Genomic DNA, 24,047 nt, shown 5'->3' with positions numbered 1-24,047 from the left:
CCCGCAGTCCTCGCGGTGGCTTGAGGGCGAGGGGCTGCGGGGGCGCCACTGATTTAGAACAGATTGACATGCGGACGAGCGTCCGCATGTCAATCTGCGATCACCTCTCCCTCCCTGCGGTGCCTGCTCCCCCAGCCCCCCCCTATGTGTTGGAGGGACACGAGCGCATCGCGCGTCTCTCCTGTGTCCCTCCTGGCTCTCCCCCGGCCGGTCTAAGGAAGCAAGTGCCGTTCGTGAGCTCTGATTTGCTCACGAACGGCACTTCCTTTATTAGACCAGCCGGGGGAGAGCCAGGAGGGACACAGGAGAGACGCGCGATGCGCTCGTGTCCCTCCAACACATAGTGGGGGGGCCGGGGGAGCAGGCACTGGGGCATATACCCGGCACTGGGGACATATACCTGGCACTGGGGGTGCAGATCTGGCACTGGGGACATATACCTGGCACTGGGGGGGCAGATCTGGCACTGGGGACATATACCTGGCACTGGGGGGCATATACCCGGCACTGAGGGCATGTACCTGGCACTGGGGGCATATACCTGGCACTGGGGGGGCATATACCTGGCACTGGGGGCATGTACCTGGCACTGGGGGCATATACCCGGCACTGGGGGGGCATATACCTGGCACTGGGGGGGCATATACCCGGCACTGGAGGCATATACCTGGCACTGGGGGGGAAGCAGGCACTGGGGGGGAATATCTGGCACTGGGGGCATGTACCTGGCACTGGGGGCATATACCCGGCACTGGGGGGGCATATACCCGGCACTGGGGGGGCATATACCTGGCACTGGGGGGCATATACCCGGCACTGGGGGGCATATACCTGGCACTGGGGGGGAAGCAGGCACTGGGGGGGGATATCTGGCACTGGGGGCATATACCTGGCACTGGGGGCATATAACTGGCACTGGGGGGGCATGTACCTGGCACTGGGGGCATATACATGGCACTGGGGGCATATACCTGGCACTGGGGGCATATACCTGGCACTGGGGGGGAATATCTGGCACTGTGGGAGAATATCTGGCACTGGGGGGGCATATACCTGGCACTGGGGGCATATACCTGGCACTGGGGGGGCATATACCTGGCACTGGGGGAATATACCTGGCACTGGGGGGGCATATACCCGGCACTGGGGGCATATACCCGGGACTGGGGGGGCATATACCTGGCACTGGGGGGGGGGAGCAGGCACTGTGGGGGAATATCTGGCACTGGGTGCATATACCTGGCACTGTGGGGGAATATCTGGCACTGGGTGCATATACCTGGCACTGTGGGGGAATATCTGGCACTGGGAGCATATGTGGCACTGGGAGCACGGCCCTAGCAACAAGCACTACCCCCTAGCAACGAGCATGACACCCAGTGCATGAAACCCCTGGCAACGAGCATGACATCCTGGCACCGTGCATGGAACCAAGAGCATGAAACCCCTGGCAACGAGCAGGTAATTTAAAAGTAATTGGAAGCCTTACTGTAGAACTTAATGTGTAATGGGCATTACGGTGTGTGGCATAATGTATCACGGACATTGCAGTGTGTGTCATAATGTATCTGGCATTACGGTGTGTTGTATACTATGTCACGGGCATTGTGGTATGTGGTATAATGTCTCAGGATCATTGTGGTGTGTGTCATACTGTGTCACAGACATTGTATGTGCTATAATGTATCAGGGGCATTGCAGTGTGTAGCATAATGTATAACGGGCATTGCGATTCCTGTCATAATGTGTCACAGGCATTACGGTGTGTGGCATAATGTGTCGGGGGCATTACGGTGTGTGGCATAATGTGTCGGGGGCATTACGGTGTGTGGCATAATGTGTAGGGGGCATTACGGTGTGTGCATATTGTGTCATGTGCATTATTGTCAGTGATCGCAAAAACGCGCTATGGCGCGTATTTTACCCAGAAACAGCCGCCCGGGACTCACATTTAGAAGATGAGCGGGTCCCACAGGACGCGCTCATCTGAATATGTGTTTGCATGTGTTAAGCCTGTCAGCGGAATGCAGGAGGTGACTGGCTGTTTCCTCGGCCAATCACCTCCTGTAGTCTCCATCCAATCACAGCCTGCAGCATCTTCCGCTTTGAATCCTGCTCCCCGCCAGCACATGAATCTGTGCTGCAGGGCTGACAGACTGGCCCCGCTCATCCGGCTCCACTGCCGCTCTGCCGCCAGCACCCTCCTCTGCGACTGGGAGTACAGCTCCGGATCTGCCCGCCGCCACCCCCCTACCCGGGACCCGCTCAACGCCCCACCGAGACCCGACAACTACCTTCCAGCAGGAGCCGGCCGGGCTGCACAGCTCCCGCTGTAGGTAAGCAGTAGACAGTGCTGCATCGCCCCACTTCACCTGGAGTAGCTGGTGCAGATGCGGGATGTCCGGGGGCTGCAAGCTCCGTGTGTGCAATGTGAGGCCACTCAGAGTGTCAGGGCCTCACTGACACCATTTTTCTGACAGCACAGTGCAGTGAGTGCACTGGCACAAGTAGCCAGCCGGCGCCGCAGCATGAAGGAGCTATCTGTGAAATCGCAAGCAGAGGCTGGCAAGAAGGAGCTCCTCCGATCGCTTCCCCTGACGGGCTGGCCACTGCTAAATATTAGAGATGAGCGGGTTCGGTTCCTCGGAATCCGAACCCGCCCGAACTTCATTTTTTTTTACACGGGGCCGAGCGACTCGGATCTTCCCGCCTTGCTCGGTTAACCCGAGCGCGCCCGAACGTCATCATCCCGCTGTCGGATTCTCGCGAGGCTCGGATTCTATCGCGAGACTCGGATTCTATATAAGGAGCCGCGCGTCGCCGCCATTTTCACACGTGCATTGAGATTCATAGGGAGAGGACGTGGCTGGCGTCCTCTCCGTTTATAGAGAAGAGAGTGAGACTAGAGTAGAGAGAGACTCAGTAGTAATTTTGGGGAGCATTAGGAGGAGTACTACTACTTGCTGAAGTGATAGATAGATAGTGTGACTGTATAATGTATATCTGACTTGTGGGGGAGACACTGACAGTGGGGAGCAGTTAGAGTCTGAGAGCAGGACTCAGGAGTACATATAACGTACAGTGCACACTTTTGCTGCCAGAGTGCCACACTGCCATTGTGACCACACTGACCACCAGTATAATATATATTGTGATTGTCTGCTTAGGAGTACTACTTGCAAGTTGCTGATAGTGTGACCAGTGACCTGACCACCAGTTTAATAATCACCACCAGTTTAATATATATAATATATATATATAATTGTATATAATATATATATATAATATTGTATACCACCTACCCGTTTTTTTTCTTTTCTTTCTTCTTCTTTATACATACTACTATAGTAGCTTACTGTAGCAGTCTGCGGTGCTGCTGAGCTGACAGTGTCCAGCAGGTCCGTCATCAGTCATTACATAATAAATATATATACCTGTCCGGCTGCAGTACTAGTGATATTATATATATATATATTGATTTCATCTCATTATCATCCAGTCTATATTAGCAGCAGACACAGTACGGTAGTCCACGGCTGTAGCTACCTCTGTGTCGGCAGTCGCTCGTCCATCCATAATTGTATACCACCTACCCGTGGTTTTTTTTTTTTCTTTCTTCTTTATACATACTACTATAGTAGCTTACTGTAGCAGTCTGCGGTGCTGCTGAGCTGACAGTGTCCAGCAGGTCCGTCATCAGTCATTACATAATAAATATATCTACCTGTCCGGCTGCAGTACTAGTGTGATATTATATATATATATATTGATTTCATCTCATTATCATCCAGTCTATATTAGCAGCAGACACAGTACGGTAGTCCACGGCTGTAGCTACCTCTGTGTCGGCAGTCGCTCGTCCATCCATAATTGTATACCACCTACCCGTGGTTTTTTTTTTTTCTTTCTTCTTTATACATACTACTATAGTAGCTTACTGTAGCAGTCTGTGGTGCTGCTGAGCTGACAGTGTCCAGCAGGTCCGTCATCAGTCATTACATAATAAATATATCTACCTGTCCGGCTGCAGTACTAGTGTGATATTATATATATATATATTGATTTCATCTCATTATCATCCAGTCTATATTAGCAGCAGACACAGTACGGTAGTCCACGGCTGTAGCTACCTCTGTGTCGGCAGTCGCTTGTCCATCCATAATTGTATACCACCTACCCGTGTTTTTTTTTTTTCTTTCTTCTTTATACATACTACTATAGTAGCTTACTGTAGCAGTCTGCGGTGCTGCTGAGCTGACAGTGTCCAGCAGGTCCGTCATCAGTCATTACATAATAAATATATATACCTGTCCGGCTGCAGTACTAGTGATATTATATATATATATATTGATTTCATCTCATTATCATCCAGTCTATATTAGCAGCAGACACAGTACGGTAGTCCACGGCTGTAGCTACCTCTGTGTCGGCAGTCGCTCGTCCATCCATAAGTATACTAGTATCCATCCATCTCCATTGTTTACCTGAGGTGCCTTTTAGTTGTGCCTATTAAAATATGGAGAACAAAAATGTTGAGGTTCCAAAATTAGGGAAAGATCAAGATCCACTTCCACCTCGTGCTGAAGCTGCTGCCACTAGTCATGGCCGAGACGATGAAATGCCAGCAACGTCGTCTGCCAAGGCCGATGCCCAATGTCATAGTACAGAGCATGTAAAATCCAAAACACCAAATATCAGTAAAAAAAGGACTCCAAAATCTAAAATAAAATTGTCGGAGGAGAAGCGTAAACTTGCCAATATGCCATTTACCACACGGAGTGGCAAGGAACGGCTGAGGCCCTGGCCTATGTTCATGGCTAGTGGTTCAGCTTCACATGAGGATGGAAGCACTCAGCCTCTCGCTAGAAAAATGAAAAGACTCAAGCTGGCAAAAGCACCGCAAAGAACTGTGCGTTCTTCGAAATCCCAAATCCACAAGGAGAGTCCAATTGTGTCGGTTGCGATGCCTGACCTTCCCAACACTGGACGTGAAGAGCATGCGCCTTCCACCATTTGCACGCCCCCTGCAAGTGCTGGAAGGAGCACCCGCAGTCCAGTTCCTGATAGTCAGATTGAAGATGTCAGTGTTGAAGTACACCAGGATGAGGAGGATATGGGTGTTGCTGGCGCTGGGGAGGAAATTGACAAGGAGGATTCTGATGGTGAGGTGGTTTGTTTAAGTCAGGCACCCGGGGAGACACCTGTTGTCCGTGGGAGGAATATGGCCGTTGACATGCCTGGTGAAAATACCAAAAAAATCAGCTCTTCGGTGTGGAAGTATTTCAACAGAAATGCGGACAACATTTGTCAAGCCGTGTGTTGCCTTTGTCAAGCTGTAATAAGTAGGGGTAAGGACGTTAACCACCTCGGAACATCCTCCCTTATACGTCACCTGCAGCGCATTCATAATAAGTCAGTGACAAGTTCAAAAACTTTGGGCGACAGCGGAAGCAGTCCACTGACCAGTAAATCCCTTCCTCTTGTAACCAAGCTCACGCAAACCACCCCACCTACTCCCTCAGTGTCAATTTCCTCCTTCCCCAGGAATGCCAATAGTCCTGCAGGCCATGTCACTGGCAATTCTGACGATTCCTCTCCTGCCTGGGATTCCTCCGATGCATCCTTGCGTGTAACGCCTACTGCTGCTGGCGCTGCTGTTGTTGCTGCTGGGAGTCGATGGTCATCCCAGAGGGGAAATCGTAAGACCACTTGTACTACTTCCACCAAGCAATTGACTGTCCAACAGTCCTTTGCGAGGAAGATGAAATATCACAGCAGTCATCCTGCTGCAAAGCAGATAACTGAGGCCTTGGCATCCTGGGTGGTGAGAAACGTGGTTCCGGTATCCATCATTACTGCAGAGCCAACTAGAGACTTGTTGGAGGTACTGTGTCCCCGTTACCAAATACCATCTAGGTTCCATTTCTCTAGGCAGGCGATACCGAAAATGTACACAGACCTCAGAAAAAGAGTCACCAGTGTCCTAAAAAATGCAGCTGTACCCAATGTCCACTTAACCACGGACATGTGGACAAGTGGAGTAGGGCAGGGTCAGGACTATATGACTGTGACAGCCCACTGGGTAGATGTATGGACTCCCGCCGCAAGAACAGCAGCGGCGGCACCAGTAGCAGCATCTCGCAAACGCCAACTCTTTCCTAGGCAGGCTACGCTTTGTATCACCGGTTTCCAGAATACGCACACAGCTGAAAACCTCTTACGGCAACTGAGGAAGATCATCGCGGAATGGCTTACCCCAATTGGACTCTCCTGTGGATTTGTGGCATCGGACAACGCCAGCAATATTGTGTGTGCATTAAATCTGGGCAAATTCCAGCACGTCCCATGTTTTGCACATACCTTGAATTTGGTGGTGCAGAATTTTTTAAAAAACGACAGGGGCGTGCAAGAGATGCTGTCGGTGGCCAGAAGAATTGCGGGACACTTTCGGCGTACAGGCACCACGTACAGAAGACTGGAGCAACACCAAAAACGCCTGAACCTGCCCTGCCATCATCTGAAGCAAGAAGTGGTAACGAGGTGGAATTCAACCCTATATATGCTTCAGAGGTTGGAGGAGCAGCAAAAGGCCATTCAAGCCTATACAATTCAGCACGATATAGGAGGTGGAATGCACCTGTCTCAAGCGCAGTGGAGAATGATTTCAACGTTGTGCAAGGTTCTGCTGCCCTTTGAACTTGCCACACGTGAAGTCAGTTCAGACACTGCCAGCCTGAGTCAGGTCATTCCCCTCATCAGGCTTTTGCAGAAGAAGCTGGAGACATTGAAGGAGGAGCTAACACGGAGCGATTCCGCTAGGCATGTGGGACTTGTGGATGGAGCCCTTAATTCGCTTAACAAGGATTCACGGGTGGTCAATCTGTTGAAATCAGAGCACTACATTTTGGCCACCGTGCTCGATCCTAGATTTAAAACCTACCTTGGATCTCTCTTTCCGGCAGACACAAGTCTGCTGGGGTTCAAAGACCTGCTGGTGAGAAAATTGTCAAGTCAAGCGGAACGCGACCTGTCAACATCTCCTCCTTCACATTCTCCCGCAACTGGGGGTGCGAGGAAAAGGCTCAGAATTCCGAGCCCACCCGCTGGCGGTGATGCAGGGCAGTCTGGAGCGACTGCTGATGCTGACATCTGGTCCGGACTGAAGGACCTGTCAACGATTACGGACATGTTGTCTACTGTCACTGCATATGATTCTCTCCCCATTGAAAGAATGGTGGAGGATTATATGAGTGACCGCATCCAAGTAGGCACGTTACACAGTCCGTACTTATACTGGCAGGAAAAAGAGGCAATTTGGAGGCCCTTGCACAAACTGGCTTTATTCTACCTAAGTTGCCCTCCCACAAGTGTGTACTCCGAAAGAGTGTTTAGTGCCGCCGCTCACCTTGTCAGCAATCGGCGTACGAGGTTACTTCCAGAAAATGTGGAGAAGATGATGTTCATTAAAATGAATTATAATCAATTCCTCCGTGGAGACATTGACCAGCAGCAATTGCCTCCACAAAGTACACAGGGAGCTGAGATGGTGGATTCCAGTGGGGACGAATTGATAATCTGTGAGGAGGGGGATGTACACGGTGATATATCGGAGGATGATGATGAGGTGGACATCTTGCCTCTGTAGAGCCAGTTTGTGCAAGGAGAGATTAATTGCTTCTTTTTTGGTGGGGGTCCAAACCAACCCGTCATTTCAGTCACAGTCGTGTGGCAGACCCTGTCACTGAAATGATGGGTTGGTTAAAGTGTGCATGTCCTGTTTATACAACATAAGGGTGGGTGGGAGGGCCCAAGGACAATTCCATCTTGCACCTCTTTTTTCTTTAATTTTTCTTTGCGTCATGTGCTGTTTGGGGAGTGTTTTTTGGAAGGGCCATCCTGCGTGACACTGCAGTGCCACTCCTAGATGGGCCAGGTGTTTGTGTCGGCCACTAGGGTCGCTTATCTTACTCACACAGCTACCTCATTGCGCCTCTTTTTTTCTTTGCGTCATGTGCTGTTTGGGGAGTGTTTTTTGGAAGGGCCATCCTGCGTGACACTGCAGTGCCACTCCTAGATGGGCCCGGTGTTTGTGTCGGCCACTAGGGTCGCTTATCTTACTCACACAGCTACCTCATTGCGCCTCTTTTTTTCTTTGCGTCATGTGCTGTTTGGGGAGTGTTTTTTGGAAGGGCCATCCTGCGTGACACTGCAGTGCCACTCCTAGATGGGCCCGGTGTTTGTGTCGGCCACTAGGGTCGCTTATCTTACTCACACAGCTACCTCATTGCGCCTCTTTTTTTCTTTGCGTCATGTGCTGTTTGGGGAGTGTTTTTTGGAAGGGCCATCCTGCGTGACACTGCAGTGCCACTCCTAGATGGGCCAGGTGTTTGTGTCGGCCACTAGGGTCGCTTATCTTACTCACACAGCTACCTCATTGCGCCTCTTTTTTTCTTTGCATCATGTGCTGTTTGGGGAGGGTTTTTTGGAAGGGCCATCCTGCGTGACACTGCAGTGCCACTCCTAGATGGGCCCGGTGTTTGTGTCGGCCACTAGGGTCGCTTATCTTACTCACACAGCTACCTCATTGCGCCTCTTTTTTTCTTTGCATCATGTGCTGTTTGGGGAGTGTTTTTTGGAAGGGCCATCCTGCGTGACACTGCAGTGCCACTCCTAGATGGGCCCGGTGTTTGTGTCGGCCACTAGGGTCGCTTAGCTTAGTCATCCAGCGACCTCGGTGCAAATTTTAGGACTAAAAATAATATTGTGAGGTATTCAGAATAGACTGAAAATGAGTGGAAATTATGGTTTTTGAGGTTAATAATACTTTGGGATCAAAATGACCCCCAAATTCTATGATTTAAGCTGTTTTTTAGTGTTTTTTGAAAAAAACACCCGAATCCAAAACACACCCGAATCCGACAAAAAAAATTCGGTGAGGTTTTGCCAAAACGCGGTCGAACCCAAAACACGGCCGCGGAACCGAACCCAAAACCAAAACACAAAACCCGAAAAATTTCAAGTGCACATCTCTACTAAATATACCAGTAATCAGTACAACTGTGCAGTGACACTGACTTTCCCATTGCACCTGGGGCTCCACTACTTTGACACAGTTGGAACTGATTATCGGTATATTTAGCAGTGGCCAGCCCGTCAGGGGAAGCGATTGGACGAGCTCCTTCTTGCCAGAGAACAGCCTCTGCTTGAGATTTCACATAGAGCTCCTCCAGGCTGCGGCTACTACAGGCGCAGGCTGGCTACTTGTGCCAGTGCACTCACTGCACTGTGCTGTCAGAAAAAATGGTGAGTGTCAGTGAGTTGCTGCTGGGGGCGGAGCCACTTGTGTCAAACGGCCCCTTCGTGCAACTGGAGGTGATAAGTGAGTGGTTACTGCAATGTGTCTCAGTGCTCTACCAGGCGCATTGTGTATAATAACGTGCTCTACCAGGCGCATTGTGTATAATAACGTGTTCTACCTGGCGCAATGTGTATAATAACGTGTTCTACCTGGCGCAATGTGTATGATAACGTGCTCTACCTGGCGCAATGTGTATGATAACGTGTTCTACCTGGCGCAATGTGTATGATAACGTGTTCTACCTGGCGCAATGTGTATGATAACGTGTTCTACCTGGCGCAATGTTATGATAACGTGCTCTACCTGGTGCAATGTGTATAATAACGTGCTCTACCAGGCGCAATGTGTATGATAACGTGCTCTACCTAGTGCAATGTGTATAATAACGTGCTCTACCAGGCGCATTGTGTATAATAACGTGTTCTACCTAGTGCAATGTGTATTATAACGTGCTCTACCAGGCGCATTGTGTATAATAACGTGTTCTACCAGGCGCATTGTGTATAATAACGTGCTCTACCAGGCGCATTGTGTATAATAACGTGTTCTACCTGACGCAATGTGTATGATAACTTGCTCTACCTAGCGGCAATGTGTATGATAACTTGCTCTACCTAGCGGCAATGTGTATGATAACATGCTCTACCTGATGCAATGTGTATGATAACGTGCTCTACCTGGTGCAAAGTGTATGACGTGCTGTACCTGGTGCAAAGTGTATGACGTGCTGTACCTGGTGCAAAGTGTATGACGTGCTGTACCTGGAGCAAAGTGTATGACGTGATCTACCTGGATCAGTGTGCATAGGAGGTTCTACCTGGTGCAATGTGTATAAGCGCCACTACTGTGTGGTGTAATGTGAATTGACACTATTATGTGGTCACGCCCCTTCCCTATGAAGCCACGCCCCTAAAATTTTGCAACGCGCCTACGGCGCGCACTACCTGTTCTTTATAGTCTAAGTGGTCTAACACCAATTCACTTTCTGCCTAAGGGCACCAAAATGTCTAGTTACAGCTCTGGTGCAGGGTGTCCTGCATGCTACACAGCCCAGCAGCATTGTCACCCCATCCCCCCCATCTTGCAACACTTTTGTAGTGTCCAAACAAGATTAAAATTAATAAGAACCTTCATTCCGATGGGACCCAGAAAAAGACCGGTAGGACCCCAATTTTTAAAAGTGAAGGGTCCCTGGGACCCACTTTTTTTTTGGCTCAGCGCGATCACTGATTGTGTGTGGAATAATGTCTAAGGGCCATTGCAGTATGTGGAATAATGTATACTGGGCATTACTATAAGGAGGAAAAATGACAAATAATGTAAGGGGCATGAATCAGGATTATTTTTCTTTCCTGTGGTGGCCAACGTCTGGGCGTGCAGGTTGCAAAACTGGGGTATAAGGTAGTCTTTTCCTGCAATGCCACGCCCTCCACGCAAAGCCATGCCCATTTCGACAAAGCCACACCCCTTTTTGCCAGCGCGCGCCTGCGGCGCGCTCATTTTTCTACCTTTGCTAGTGCCAATTACGGGGTGTATGGGGGGGGGGGGGGGCGCCGAAGGATTTTTTGGCTTGGGGGAGAAAAATTTCTAGTTACGCCACTGTGTGAGGAGTAATGTTTATAAGGTAAAGTGATACTACTGTGGGATGTAATATGAATTATGGACACTATCGCATGATAAAATGTGAATAAAGTTGCAGTACTGTGTGGTGTAATTGGAATTGGGGTTACTATTGTGTGGCCATGCCCCTTCCCAGCCAGAAGATTCCCCTTTTTGGGCTGTGCGTCAAATGTGCGAACTGTTCCTATTTAAAATATAGGGGGTACAAGGACTGCTATGGGTGAGGGGTGATGGTGCTGGGAAAGAGGTACAAGGTCAGAGGCAGAACCAGCGGTGGTGCTAGGGGGCACCAGCCAAAATCTTGCCTAGGGCATCATATTGGTTAGGGCCGGCTCTGAATAGAAGGCATAATGTGTGGACAATATACATTACATACTGTACACCCCCATATATACAAGTGAATGAAGTAAATGCCAGCCATGGCCTGAGCACTTGACATGCCTGTTAAGTGCAGGATACACATGAATAAGTAAAAAAAAAATAGAAAACAAAAAGAAATCTTCTTTGTCTCTCACATATTGAAAATAGAAGGCATAATGGGGGTCATTCCGAGTTGATCGCACGCTGCCGATTTTCGCAGTGCAGCGATCAGATTACTACTGCGCAAGCGTATGCACCACAATGCGCAAGCGCGTTGTACGGGTACAAACAGCATTGTTGCTGTGCAATGCTTCTAGCGATGATTCCATTCGCACAGCCGTTCACATAGAGATTGACAGAAAGAGGGCGTTTATGGGTGTCAACTGACCGTTTTCTGGGAGTGGTAGGGAAAACGCAGGCGTGTCCAGGCGTTTGCAGGGTGGGTGTCTGACGTCAATTCTGGGACCGGACAGGCTGAAGGCATCACAAGGGCTGAGTAAGTTCAGACCTACTTAGAAACTAGAGATGAGCGCCTGAAATTTTTCGGGTTTTGTGTTTTGGTTTTGGGTTCGGTTCCGCGGCCGTGTTTTGGGTTCGAACGCGTTTTGGCAAAACCTCACCGAATTTTTTTTGTCGGATTCGGGTGTGTTTTGGATTCGGGTGTTTTTTTCCAAAAACACTAAAAAACAGCTTAAATCATAGAATTTGGGGGTCATTTTGATCCCAATGTATTATTAACCTCAAAAACCATAATTTACACTCATTTTCAGTCTATTCTGAATACCTCACACCTCACAATATTATTTTTAGTCCTAAAATTTGCACCGAGGTCGCTGTGTGAGTAAGATAAGCGACCCTAGTGGCCGACACAAACACCGGGCCCATCTAGGAGTGGCACTGCAGTGTCACGCAGGATGTCCCTTCCAAAAAACCCTCCCCAAACAGCACATGACGCAAAGAAAAAAAGAGGCGCAATGAGGTAGCTGTGTGAGTAAGATTAGCGACCCTAGTGGCCGACACAAACACCGGGCCCATCTAGGAGTGGCACTGCAGTGTCACGCAGGATGGCCCTTCCAAAAAACCCTCCCCAAACAGCACATGACGCAAAGAAAAAAAGAGGCGCAATGAGGTAGCTGTGTGAGTAAGATTAGCGACCCTAGTGGCCGACACAAACACCGGGCCCATCTAGGAGTGGCACTGCAGTGTCACGCAGGATGTCCCTTCCAAAAAACCTGAACCACTAGCCATGAACATAGGCCAGGGCCTCAGCCGTTCCTTGCCACTCCGTGTGGTAAATGGCATATTGGCAAGTTTACGCTTCTCCTCCGACAATTTTATTTTAGGTTTTGGAGTCCTTTTTTTACTGATATTTGGTGTTTTGGATTTGACATGCTCTGTACTATGACATTGGGCATCGGCCTTGGCAGACGACGTTGCTGGCATTTCATCGTCTCGGCCATGACTAGTGGCAGCAGCTTCAGCACGAGGTGGAAGTGGATCTTGATCTTTCCCTAATTTTGGAACCTCAACATTTTTGTTCTCCATATTTTAATAGGCACAACTAAAAGGCACCTCAGGTAAACAATGGAGATGGATGGATTGGATACTAGTATACAATTATGGACGGGCTGCCGAGTGCCGACACAGAGGTAGCCACAGCCGTGAACTACCGCACTGTACTGTGTCTGCTGCTAATATATAGACTGGTTGATAAAGAGATAGTATACTCGTAACTAGTATGTATGTATAAAGAAAGAAAAAAAAACCACGGTTAGGTGGTATATACAATTATGGACGGGCTGCCGAGTGCCGACACAGAGGTAGCCACAGCCGTGAACTACCGCACTGTACTGTGTCTGCTGCTAATATATAGACTGGTTGATAAAGAGATAGTATACTCGTAACTAGTATGTATGTATAAAGAAAGAAAAAAAAACCACGGTTAGGTGGTATATACAATTATGGACGGGCTGCCGAGTGCCGACACAGAGGTAGCCACAGCCGTGAACTACCGCACTGTACTGTGTCTGCTGCTAATATAGACTGGTTGATAAAGAGATAGTATACTCGTAACTAGTATGTATGTATAAAGAAAGAAAAAAAAAACCACGGTTAGGTGGTATATACAATTATGGACGGGCTGCCGAGTGCCGACACAGAGGTAGCCACAGCCGTGAACTACCGCACTGTACTGTGTCTGCTGCTAATATATAGACTGGTTGATAAAGAGATAGTATACTCGTAACTAGTATGTATGTATAAAGAAAGAAAAAAAAACCACGGTTAGGTGGTATATACAATTATGGACGGGCTGCCGAGTGCCGACACAGAGGTAGCCACAGCCGTGAACTACCGCACTGTACTGTGTCTGCTGCTAATATATAGACTGGTTGATAAAGAGATAGTATACTCGTAACTAGTATGTATGTATAAAGAAAGAAAAAAAAACCACGGTTAGGTGGTATATACAATTATGGACGGGCTGCCGAGTGCCGACACAGAGGTAGCCACAGCCGTGAACTACCGCACTGTACTGTGTCTGCTGCTAATATATAGACTGGTTGATAAAGAGATAGTATACTCGTAACTAGTATGTATGTATAAAGAAAGAAAAAAAAACCACGGTTAGGTCACTGGTATATACAATTATGGACGGGCTGCCGAGTGCCGACACAGAGGTAGCCACAGCCGTGAACTACCGCACTGTACACTGGTTGATAAAGAGATAGTAGTATACTCGTAACAACTAGTATGACGACGGTATAAAGAATGAAAAAAAAACCACGGTTAGGTGGTATATAATACAATTATGGTTGGACGGACTGCCTGCCGAGTGCCGACACAGAGGTAGCCACAGCCGTGAACTACCGCACTGTACACTGGTTGATAAAGAGATAGTAGTATACTCGTAACAACTAGTATGACGACGGTATAAAGAATGAAAAAAAAACCACGGTTAGGTGGTATATAATACAATTATGGTTGGACGGACTGCCTGCCGAGTGCCGACACAGAGGTAGCCACAGCCGTGAACTACCGCACTGTACACTGGTTGATAAAGAGATAGTAGTATACTCGTAACAACTAGTATGACGACGGTATAAAGAACGAAAAAAAAATCACGGTTAGGTGGTATATATTATAATACAATTATGGATGGACGGACTGCCTGCCGAGTTCCGACACAGAGGTAGCCACAGCCGTGAACTACCGCACTGTACACTGGTTGATAAAGAGATAGTAGTATACTCGTAACAATTAGTATGACGACGGTATAAAGAACGAAAAAAAAACCACGGTTAGGTGGTATATATTATAATACAATTATGGATGGACGGACTGCCTGCCGAGTTCCGACACAGAGGTAGCCACAGCCGTGAACTACCGCACTGTACACTGGTTGATAAAGAGATAGTAGTATACTCGTAACAACTAGTATGACTATGACGACGGTATAAAGAAAGAAAAAAAAAACCACGGTTAGGTGGTATATAATACAATTATGGATGGACGGACTGCCTGCCGAGTGCCGACACAGAGGTAGCCACAGCCGTGAACTACCGCACTGTACTGTGTCTGCTGCTAATATAGACTGGTTGATAAAGAGATAGTATACAATACTACTAATATACTGGTGGTCAGGCACTGGTCACCACTAGTCACACTGGCAGTGGCACTCCTGCAGCAAAAGTGTGCACTGTTTAATTTTAATATAATATTATTTATCATGTACTCCTGGCTCCTGCTATAACAACCTGCAGTGCTCCCCAGTCTCCCCCACAATTATAAGCTTTATATACAATACATTGATGTGCAGCACACTGGGCTGAGCAGTGCACACAGACTGAGTCACTGTGTGACTGTGTATCGTTTTTTTCAGGCAGAGAACGGATATATTAAATAAAACAAACAACTGCACTGTCTCTGGTGGTCACTGGTCACTGTGGTCGTCAGTCACTAAACTCTGTCTGCACTCTGCACTCTCTTCTAATCTACAGTATCACAGCAATCTCTCTCTCTCTCTCTCTTCTAAATCTAATCTAAATGGAGAGGACGCCAGCCACGTCCTCTCCCTATGACTCTCAATGCACGTGTGAAAATGGCGGCGACGCGCGGCTCCTTATATAGAATCCGAGTCTCGCGATAGAATCCGAGCCTCGCGAGAATCCGACAGCGTCATGATGACGTTCGGGCGCGCTCGGGTTAACCGAGCAAGGCGGGAAGATCCGAGTCGCTCGGACCCGTGAAAAAAAAAGTGAAGTTCGTGCGGGTTCGGATTCAAAGAAACCGAACCCGCTCATCTCTATTAGAAACTGCAAAAAACTTTTTCGTCCCGCTCGGCTGCACATGCGATCGCACACTTGCAACGTGAAAATACACTCCCCCGTGGGCGGGGACTATGGCTGCAAAAAGTAGCTAGCGAGCAATCAACTCGGAATGAGGGCCAATGTGTGTACATTATACATTACGTATACCCCCATGTATACAAGTGAATGAAGTAAAATGCCGGGCATGATATGAGCACTTGACAGGCTTGTTAAGTGCAGGATACACATGATAAATAAGTAAAAAAAAAAAAAAAAATCGAAAAACAAGATAAAAATTCTTCTTTGCCTCTGTATACATAAATAAAATAAACACAAAACTGTACTGGAAACTTGAAATAGAATTTTTTTTAAATTCTATAACTGTCTGTAGACAGTGCTGCCCATACTGCTAAGTGGACGTTTATGATTAGTGCCATCTGGGTAAGTATGCATTGTGCCATGTGGAGAATTATTCCCTGTGCCATCTGAATAAGTCTGCACAGTGTCATATTGACTAGTATTCCCTGTGCCATCAGGACTATTATGCACAGTGGCAGTATTCCCTGTGCCATCAGGACTATTATGCACAGTGGCATGTGGACTGCTATGCACTGTGCTGTCAGGACTGGTATACTTATTGGCATGTGGAGTATTATTCCCTGTGCTCTCTGGGTAAGTATGCACAGTGTCATATTGACTAGTATTCCCTGTGCCATCAGGACTATTATGCACAGTGCCATGTGGATTACTATGCACTGTGCCATCAGGACTATTATGCACAGTGCCATGTGGATTACTATGCACTGTGCCATCAGGACTATTATGCACAGTGGCATGTGGACTGCTATGCACTGCGCTGTCAGGACTGGTATACTTATTGCAAGGACGTGCAGTCAGGGGAGGCAGGGGAGGCAGTGCCTCACCTGTCATTTAATGATTAAAATAATACAAAGAACATATTTTTAACACATATTCTGTGTTATGAATATCTCTTTTGTATTATTGTAATCAATTTGGTTTGCAAATACAGCCAGTTTTGTTTGTGAGGCAGCGAGAGCGCTGCCTCACACTTACAATACTGAAGGAGCTGAAGCCGTGAGCGGGCAGGGGGCGGGGACAAGCTACGGGCTGTAAAAGCCCATTGAAAAAAGCATTACAGGCGGCACTAGTATAAGTGCCTCAGCCAGGGCCGGCCACTGGAGGGCACTGCAGGAAGCCCAGGAAGCTAATGACGCGACAATGCCTCAGAGGAGCCAGGACCGGGACAGAAGGAAGAAGACAGCCATTCTCAGTAAGTACACCGAAGTACCGGCTGCCAGTACCTGGAACCCCCCGCATTGCCCGAATATTTAATATTAGAGATGGAGACAGGCAGCTGTGCACTGTTTCCATCTCAGAAAAAGCTGCGATCGCGTTCACGGAGCGGCACCAGCAACAGAGCTCTGTAGCTCCCTGCATACAGGATGACTGGAGGGAGCTGCTGGTTGTGCACGCAGCTCCCTCTGTCCTCGGGCTCACAGTTTCAAAGTCAAGTATCCATGGAGGCAGTGTAATAATGTTAACTAGGAGGGATTGGTGTGGGGGAGTATTAACGTTCTCTAGGCGTCTAAGGGGGTATTGGGCTGTAGGGGTGTACTAAAGTGTCGCTAGGAGGGGGTGTTGGGGTGTAGTGAAATGTTTCTAGGATGGGGTGTTGAATTGTGGGGTTGTATTTATGTTTGCTAGGAGGGAATAATGTGTGGGACAGTATTAATGTTCTCTAGGAGAGTTACTGTGGAATGTAGGTGTATTAATGCCATCTGGGGTGGCAATATATTATTGTTGTCTGGGGTATGGGGGTGTCTATTAATGTTATCTTGGCGTAGCCAAACCGTGCCCCCCACGAAAACGCACAGCAGCGATCGGGACGGAATGACTCCCATAGTGTGTGTGTTATCCAGGGGGCTTTGTGGAAAAATCACTGCACTTTCCAGCATAAGGTACAGCACTGGTAAAATGTTTCTCCGGGTGTAGTATGGCTGACCGGCGGCCAGGAGACCGCCGGTCAGCTTACCGACGCCGGGATCCCGGTGGGGAGGGGCGAGTGCAGCAAGTCCCTTGCGGGCTCGGTGGCGACCGGGTTCTATTCCCACTCTATGGGTGTCGTGGTCACCCACGAGTGGAAATAGTCCCTGTTGGTCGGCATGCCGACCATCGGGATAGTGAGGGGTTGGGATGCTGGAGGAGGTCATGTGACTGTCGGTCTCCCGACCGCCGGTCACATAAATACCACCCTGTTTCTCCTATAGTATCTGGCTTCAAGTGACACATTGTGATTTATTTGTGATTTTGTTTTTAATTTGTATGTATGTTCTATATATTAAAGGTTATATCTATTTTTTTTAACACTGCTGGAACCATCAGAATGCTGTTTTTCTTCAAGCGCAGCCTTTTCTGAAGTGTAATTTACTTGTAGTTTTAGAATCCATACAGAGGTTTTTTTTTTCTGAGACGGCTACTGGATTATACAGCTAAGATTATTGAGCGAATAGACTCTTTTCTCTGTCTGCCTGTATGTTAATTTTCCAGCATGGGGCTGATAGTATTGTCATACTTAAGTGAAGGGTTTCTCCCCGCAGCTCAGTGCTCGGATCCCCACAGGCATGGCAGCTAATGCACTGCTGCAGTCTGCTCTTGTACCGCTGAGAGCCTCAGGGGAGTGACCAGATGTCAGCTGCATTAGGGGTTGTCCTTTCCGGCACTTACCTGTCTGTAGTGGAAGATGCGAGTAACTGGCCATTCTCAGATGAAAATTATACCTGTCCCACTTCATGTCATGCTGCAGCTGGCTGAGGAACTAGAAGTCCCAGCACACTTTGACTCTGGTTGGACACACCATATATATATATATGTGTGTGGAGTATGGTATGCCAGCGGCCTGGCTCCCAGCAACCAGCATACCGGCACCGGGATCCCGACCGCCGGCATACCGACAGCATGACGAATGCAAATGAGCCCCTTGCGGGCTTGCAGTGCTCGCAGCGATACGTGCGCCACGCTATTTGTTCTCCCTCCAGGGGGGTTGTGGACCCCCAAGAGGGAGAGAAAGTGTCGGTAAGCCGGCTGTCGGCATTCCAGCGCCAGTATACTGTGCGCTGGGATCCTGACAGCCGGCAAACTGAAGACCACCCATATATATATATATATATATATATATACACACACACACTCTCACACATACCTTCAGCTCCATATATATCGATATATACTGTACCCTCTAGCTCCATGCACACACATTTTTGGGGGGGGTCCCACTTTCAATTCCAATTCTGGGCTGACTGGTTTTGGGGTGTTTAATAAGATAGCAAGGGGACACCACACAGAGTGTTCCCCCCATTATGGCATTATCCCCCTCGCTAGTTCAGCCTCGTGCTGGCTATGGTTAAATAAGGGGGAACCTACTTCTTTTTTTTTTCTAAGTTGGAGGGGGGCGCAATTGTGCGTGAATCAGGAGTGCCTCACTGGCAACTGACTTCACCGCACGTCACTGACTTATTGGCATGTGGAGTATTATTCCCTGTGCCGTGTAGATAAGTATGCACAGTGCCTTGTGGAGTAGCAAAAGGTGGATTTGAGGGGTTTCCATAAACTGCATGCCTCTGCTATGATGTTGGTAGTTTATGAAATGACCCTCAGAGAGCCACAGGTGGATCCACTAACGGAGTGGGAATAACCTTCGGTGGTCGGGATTCCATCCGGCGGTATTTCACCGGCTGTCGGGATTCCAACATTGGTCTCCTGTACGCCAGGATTCTGACATCAGGTATTTTAAATGCACCGCCCACACAGTAGTGAGGAGGATACCTTGCATAAGGGTGTGGAGGATGTAATCTATACACCAGACCATTAAGGAAGGACATCTGTGCCTCTCTGTTTTCCCCTGATATTCGTTCATGTATACCCACAAGCTGCATGACAAAGGAATGTAACTCTATCTCATTGTCAAAGAAGTGTTGGAGTCATGCATCCTCCTGTGCCTGCATTTCGGCATCGGAATGTCACAGCTGTTTGACCAGGATTCTTGTCATTATGCACATTGCTTGCTCCATCTTTGAAGTTTTTTTCTTCCGTTCAGGTACATTAAAGATTAGAAATAGAGGAAAAGAAAAAACTATTTTAAAAATCAAATGGCAGTGATGTCAGCATACAGTATATGTGCTTGAGGCCTTCTTCCTCCTGCACACTAGCTTCACACTGCAACATACACATTTTGAGTATCAGCCAAGACAAAGGGCCTAATTCAGACCTGATCGCTCCTCTTCGTTTTTACAGAGGTCTGCGATCAGATACCCGCCGCCCATAGAGAGTGAAAACCCGCCCTGTGCAAGTTTGCGAATGCATGTGTACACCGTGCGAAAACTTTCCCAGACAGCGGACATCTGCAAATTCGTTTGCAACTCACTCAACATTCTAATGATTTTTCCGGTCTGCCCAATCGATGGCCACTCACAGTTTTTCCATTGATGGCAACCATCGATGGCGAACACACCAATGGCCATCCTTACACCTGGTAAGCAGCTCCCTCAGGTGTGTGACTTTGCTACAATGTTTTCAATGCAGAGAGCTCTGATCGGAATGCAGAGAGCTCTGCCGATCAGAGCTCTCTGTGAGGAGAGCAGCCGCCAACAGGGCATGCCTGATGTGCAGAGATGGACACAAGGCTGCCTCCGTCTTTGAAAAACGAATTTGGTCCAGCACGAGGGGCCCCTGAGATGTGTGTGTGTGTGTGTGTGGGGGGGGGGGGGGGGGGGGGGGGGGGATTACTGGGTTGTTTTCTCTGTCTGAAAGGGGTATTAGTCACTTTCTTCTTGTTTTGTTCATTCTGTTTCTGTACTCAGAAAGGTGTTATATAAATAAATAATAATAATAATAATAATAATAGGACCAAAATGGTTTTATATTCATAAGTAAGGAGGTACTTAGACAGAGTTGCAAAATTACTAATTAATTGAATAGTCACTCACATTGCCTGTGCAGCGTTGTCTGATTACACAATCTTGATTAAGAGGAAATTAGACCTTTATACTAGTTGACTATACATGGGAAAGCTGCAGTTACAGCACAGCCGTAACTACGTGTGTGCCAGGTGTGCCTGGCACACAGCGCAGTCGCCCTGAAGGATCAACGGCCAGCGTCTTGTATTGAGTTACAGCCCTACCAACCTCACACAAAGGGGGATGCAGTCTGCTGTAATGTGTAAAAAGGGGGACGCTGTCTACCGTAATGTGTAAAAAGGGGACGCTGTCTGCCGTAATGTGTAAAAAGGGGGGTGCTGTCTGCCGTAATGTGTAAAAAGGGGGATGCTGTCTGCCGTAATGTGTAAAAAGGGGGATGCTGTCTGCCGTAATGTGTAAAAAGGGGGACGCTGTCTGCCATAATGTATAAAAAGGGGGACGCTGTCTGCCATAATGTATAAAAAGGGCACGCTGTCTGCCATAATGTGTATAAAAGGGGACTGTCTGCTGTAATGTGTAAAAGGGGACTCTACCTGGAGTAGTGGCGCTACTGTGTGGCGTAATTTGAATAATGGAGACTACTGTGCATCCTAGTATGAATTGGTATTATTTTGTGGCCACACCCATTCCCTGTGAAGCTACGCCCCTATATATTTTTCACGCGCCTGCGGCGCGCACTGTCCCTATCTTGCATAGGGGGTGGGGGGCGCCAATGCCGTTTCTTGCACACAGCGCTAAAATGCCTAGTTACGGCACTGAGATACAGTATGTTAAGTTGCAACATACAAGCCAGTTAGATGGGTTTATAGTATACTATAGGATGGGAGTTGGCATACAGTACTGTATCTGTCCTGAATACAATTAGGGACAATTTAGGGGCCTAGGCACAGCAAATATACAATAATTCTGTATTCTATAGCTGAAAAACTGTTTTGCAGTGATTTGTACAATAGGCTTCAGAATATTATCAATTTATGTTAAAAAGTCTTCCGAAAGTGTTCTTCTTAGACTTACAGAGAGAAAGTCTGATGTACACATAGAGAAAGTCTTCTTTATTATGTATATATCTGATCTTTACTATGTATTTGTTACATATGCCGATGGTCGCGATGGTGAATAAGGCTGCGTCCTCTAACGCAGCACACAGATCTCGCAAAATGTTTATCTCCTAGACTCCTACCTCTTGCTGCATTTGAAATACACAAAATTGCAAGCAGTCGTGCAATTGCATACAATTTGTCCCTATGGTAAGAAAGTGGGGTCATATTTACAACTGGAGCACGAGTTCCACGTGCTCAATTCACATTATAGAGGGTGCCCTGCTCCCAGTCAATGTTGAAGAAAAATATATACAAAGTGGAAAACACCAGGAACTGTAGCCAGATGTGCTTTTTTTACACCCTATACATCTATATGTCCAGATACAGCAAAACTTCAAAACACAGTATTGTGCTTTATTTATTTTTTTGAAAACTGAGCAATCTGAATCTGTAAACCTATAAATCTATCTATTACCACCTATTACAATAATGTAGTATTACCATTTACATGATATAATGATTTTGAATGAAGATATACTGCAAATGCCAGGAGTCTGAACATTTAACCAAGCCCCCTTAACCATACATGCAAGTAAAACACACACACATTGGGGGTCATTCCGAGTTGATTGCTCGCTAGCAACTTTTTGCTGTGCTGCGATCATAAAGATAAAAAAACGATTTTAGCAGTTTCTAAGTAGCTCTGGACTTACTCAGCCGCTGCGATCACTTCAGCCTGTCTGGTCCCGGAATTGACGTCAGACACCCACCCTGCAAACGTTTGGACACGCCTGCGTTTTTCCAAACACTCCCAGAAAACGCCCTCTTTCTGTCAATCACCTTGCGATCGGCTGTGCGAATGGTTTCTTCGTTAAATCCGTCGCTCAGCACCAAGCCTCTTTGTACCCGTACAACGCGCCTGTGCATTGCGGTGCATACGCATGCGCAGTTTTGCTGAGATTTAACCTGATCGCAGAGTTGCAAAAAGTTGCTAGCGAGCGATCAACTCAGAATGACCCCCATTATCTCACATGGGGCAGATGTATTAAGCTTGGAGAAGTGATAAAGTAGTGATAAAGAAGTGAAAGGAGTGGAAGGTGATAACTCACCAACCAAACATTACAGGTTTGAAAAATGACAGGAGCTGATTGGCTGGTACGTTATCACCTTCCACTTATTAATGCTTTATCTCTTCACCAGGCTTAATACATCTGCCCCATGGTTTGGCTACTGGAATCAATGAACTGATAGTTTGCAGACACAGACTTTTCTGATCATGTAAAGAGAGATAGCGTTAACATCAAAGAGTTTCAGTTTTAAAATTCATGGCAATACATACACTGTTTAAGAAGGTACATTTGTCTGCTTTTATTTTGTGTCATATATATATATATATTTATATGTATGTGTATTTTTTATGCAGGCCTAATTTCCCTGTACACACAGAAGTTGTGTATGTGCTGTGCTACCCAGTCACCTGATGAAGGAGAGAAGTGCAAATAGAAAATGATCACAGCTGTCCAGTGACTGCGTAAGCCGGAGCATCTCTCACAGTATTACAACAGTATGCAGTGATACAGCCAATATCCAGCTGTGTAATAATGAATGTATTTCATACTTTTACGTATTTATTGTTCTGAATATTACAGTTCTTACTTCTTGCAGACCTGAGCAATCTCCTGCCATGTTAAAGAGCCACTACATTTACTCTCTAGGTTCATCCATCATGATTAACCTATACTTAATGTATTTTAAAACATTCTTACACAGTACCATGACAGAATCTAGATATGTAGTATTAGATTACACTATTTGAATGTTAGAATATGATAGTTTTCTATGCAGATAGTCAGAGCTGGCCCTAACCAATATGATGCCCTAGGCAAGATTTTGGCTGGTGCCCTCTATCACCGCCGCTAGTTCTGCAGGAGATGCCTGGCATGAGTCAGCTGGCAGCTCTGCTAACGTCGGGCGCCTTTTGTTTACGAAAATACATCTTATTTGCATTACTATGTGGCTAGGACGCACAAGAATCTTCTGCTGATTAAAATGATATGCAGCATACCTATATTCTGTGTGCGACTGCGGCTGTATCTGCATATGAAATGCTACATTACAGTGATTTCCAGGAATACACTGCAATGTAGCATTTCATATGCAGATACAGCCGCAGTCACACACAGAATATAGGCATGCCGCATATCATTTTAATCAGCAGAAGCTGCTGGTGCCCCTAAGCATACCAAATGCCCTAGGCATTTGCCTAGTTTGCCTATGCCTAAGGCCGGCTCTGCAGATAGTACAAAATTGTTCTATGACCAGATCGCTTGTGTACACTTTACTTTAGTTTGTACTCTTGTATGCATGT

General features: G+C 47.3%; 1 protein-coding gene across 2 annotated transcripts in view; it reads left to right on the top strand.

Annotated features, from left to right (window-relative positions):
* LOC134928043 (Y+L amino acid transporter 2-like) overlaps positions 1 to 23,719 on the top strand; it is a 154,267-nt gene extending 130,548 nt beyond the window's left edge. For both annotated transcript variants that reach the window (XM_063923280.1, XM_063923279.1), the window contains exon 10: positions 23,103 to 23,719. In XM_063923280.1, the coding sequence (XP_063779350.1) occupies positions 23,103 to 23,182 (80 nt within the window). In that variant the 3' untranslated portion in view covers positions 23,183 to 23,719. The remainder of the gene's footprint in view (positions 1 to 23,102) is intronic.
* The last annotated feature ends 328 nt before the right edge of the window (positions 23,720 to 24,047 follow it).

Source organism: Pseudophryne corroboree, chromosome 5 (assembly GCF_028390025.1).
Source record: "Pseudophryne corroboree isolate aPseCor3 chromosome 5, aPseCor3.hap2, whole genome shotgun sequence".
In the NCBI taxonomy this organism is placed as follows: domain Eukaryota; kingdom Metazoa; phylum Chordata; class Amphibia; order Anura; family Myobatrachidae; genus Pseudophryne; species Pseudophryne corroboree.
Note: the sequence above shows the minus strand (reverse complement) of the source record. Positions and strands in the feature narration are given on the sequence as shown.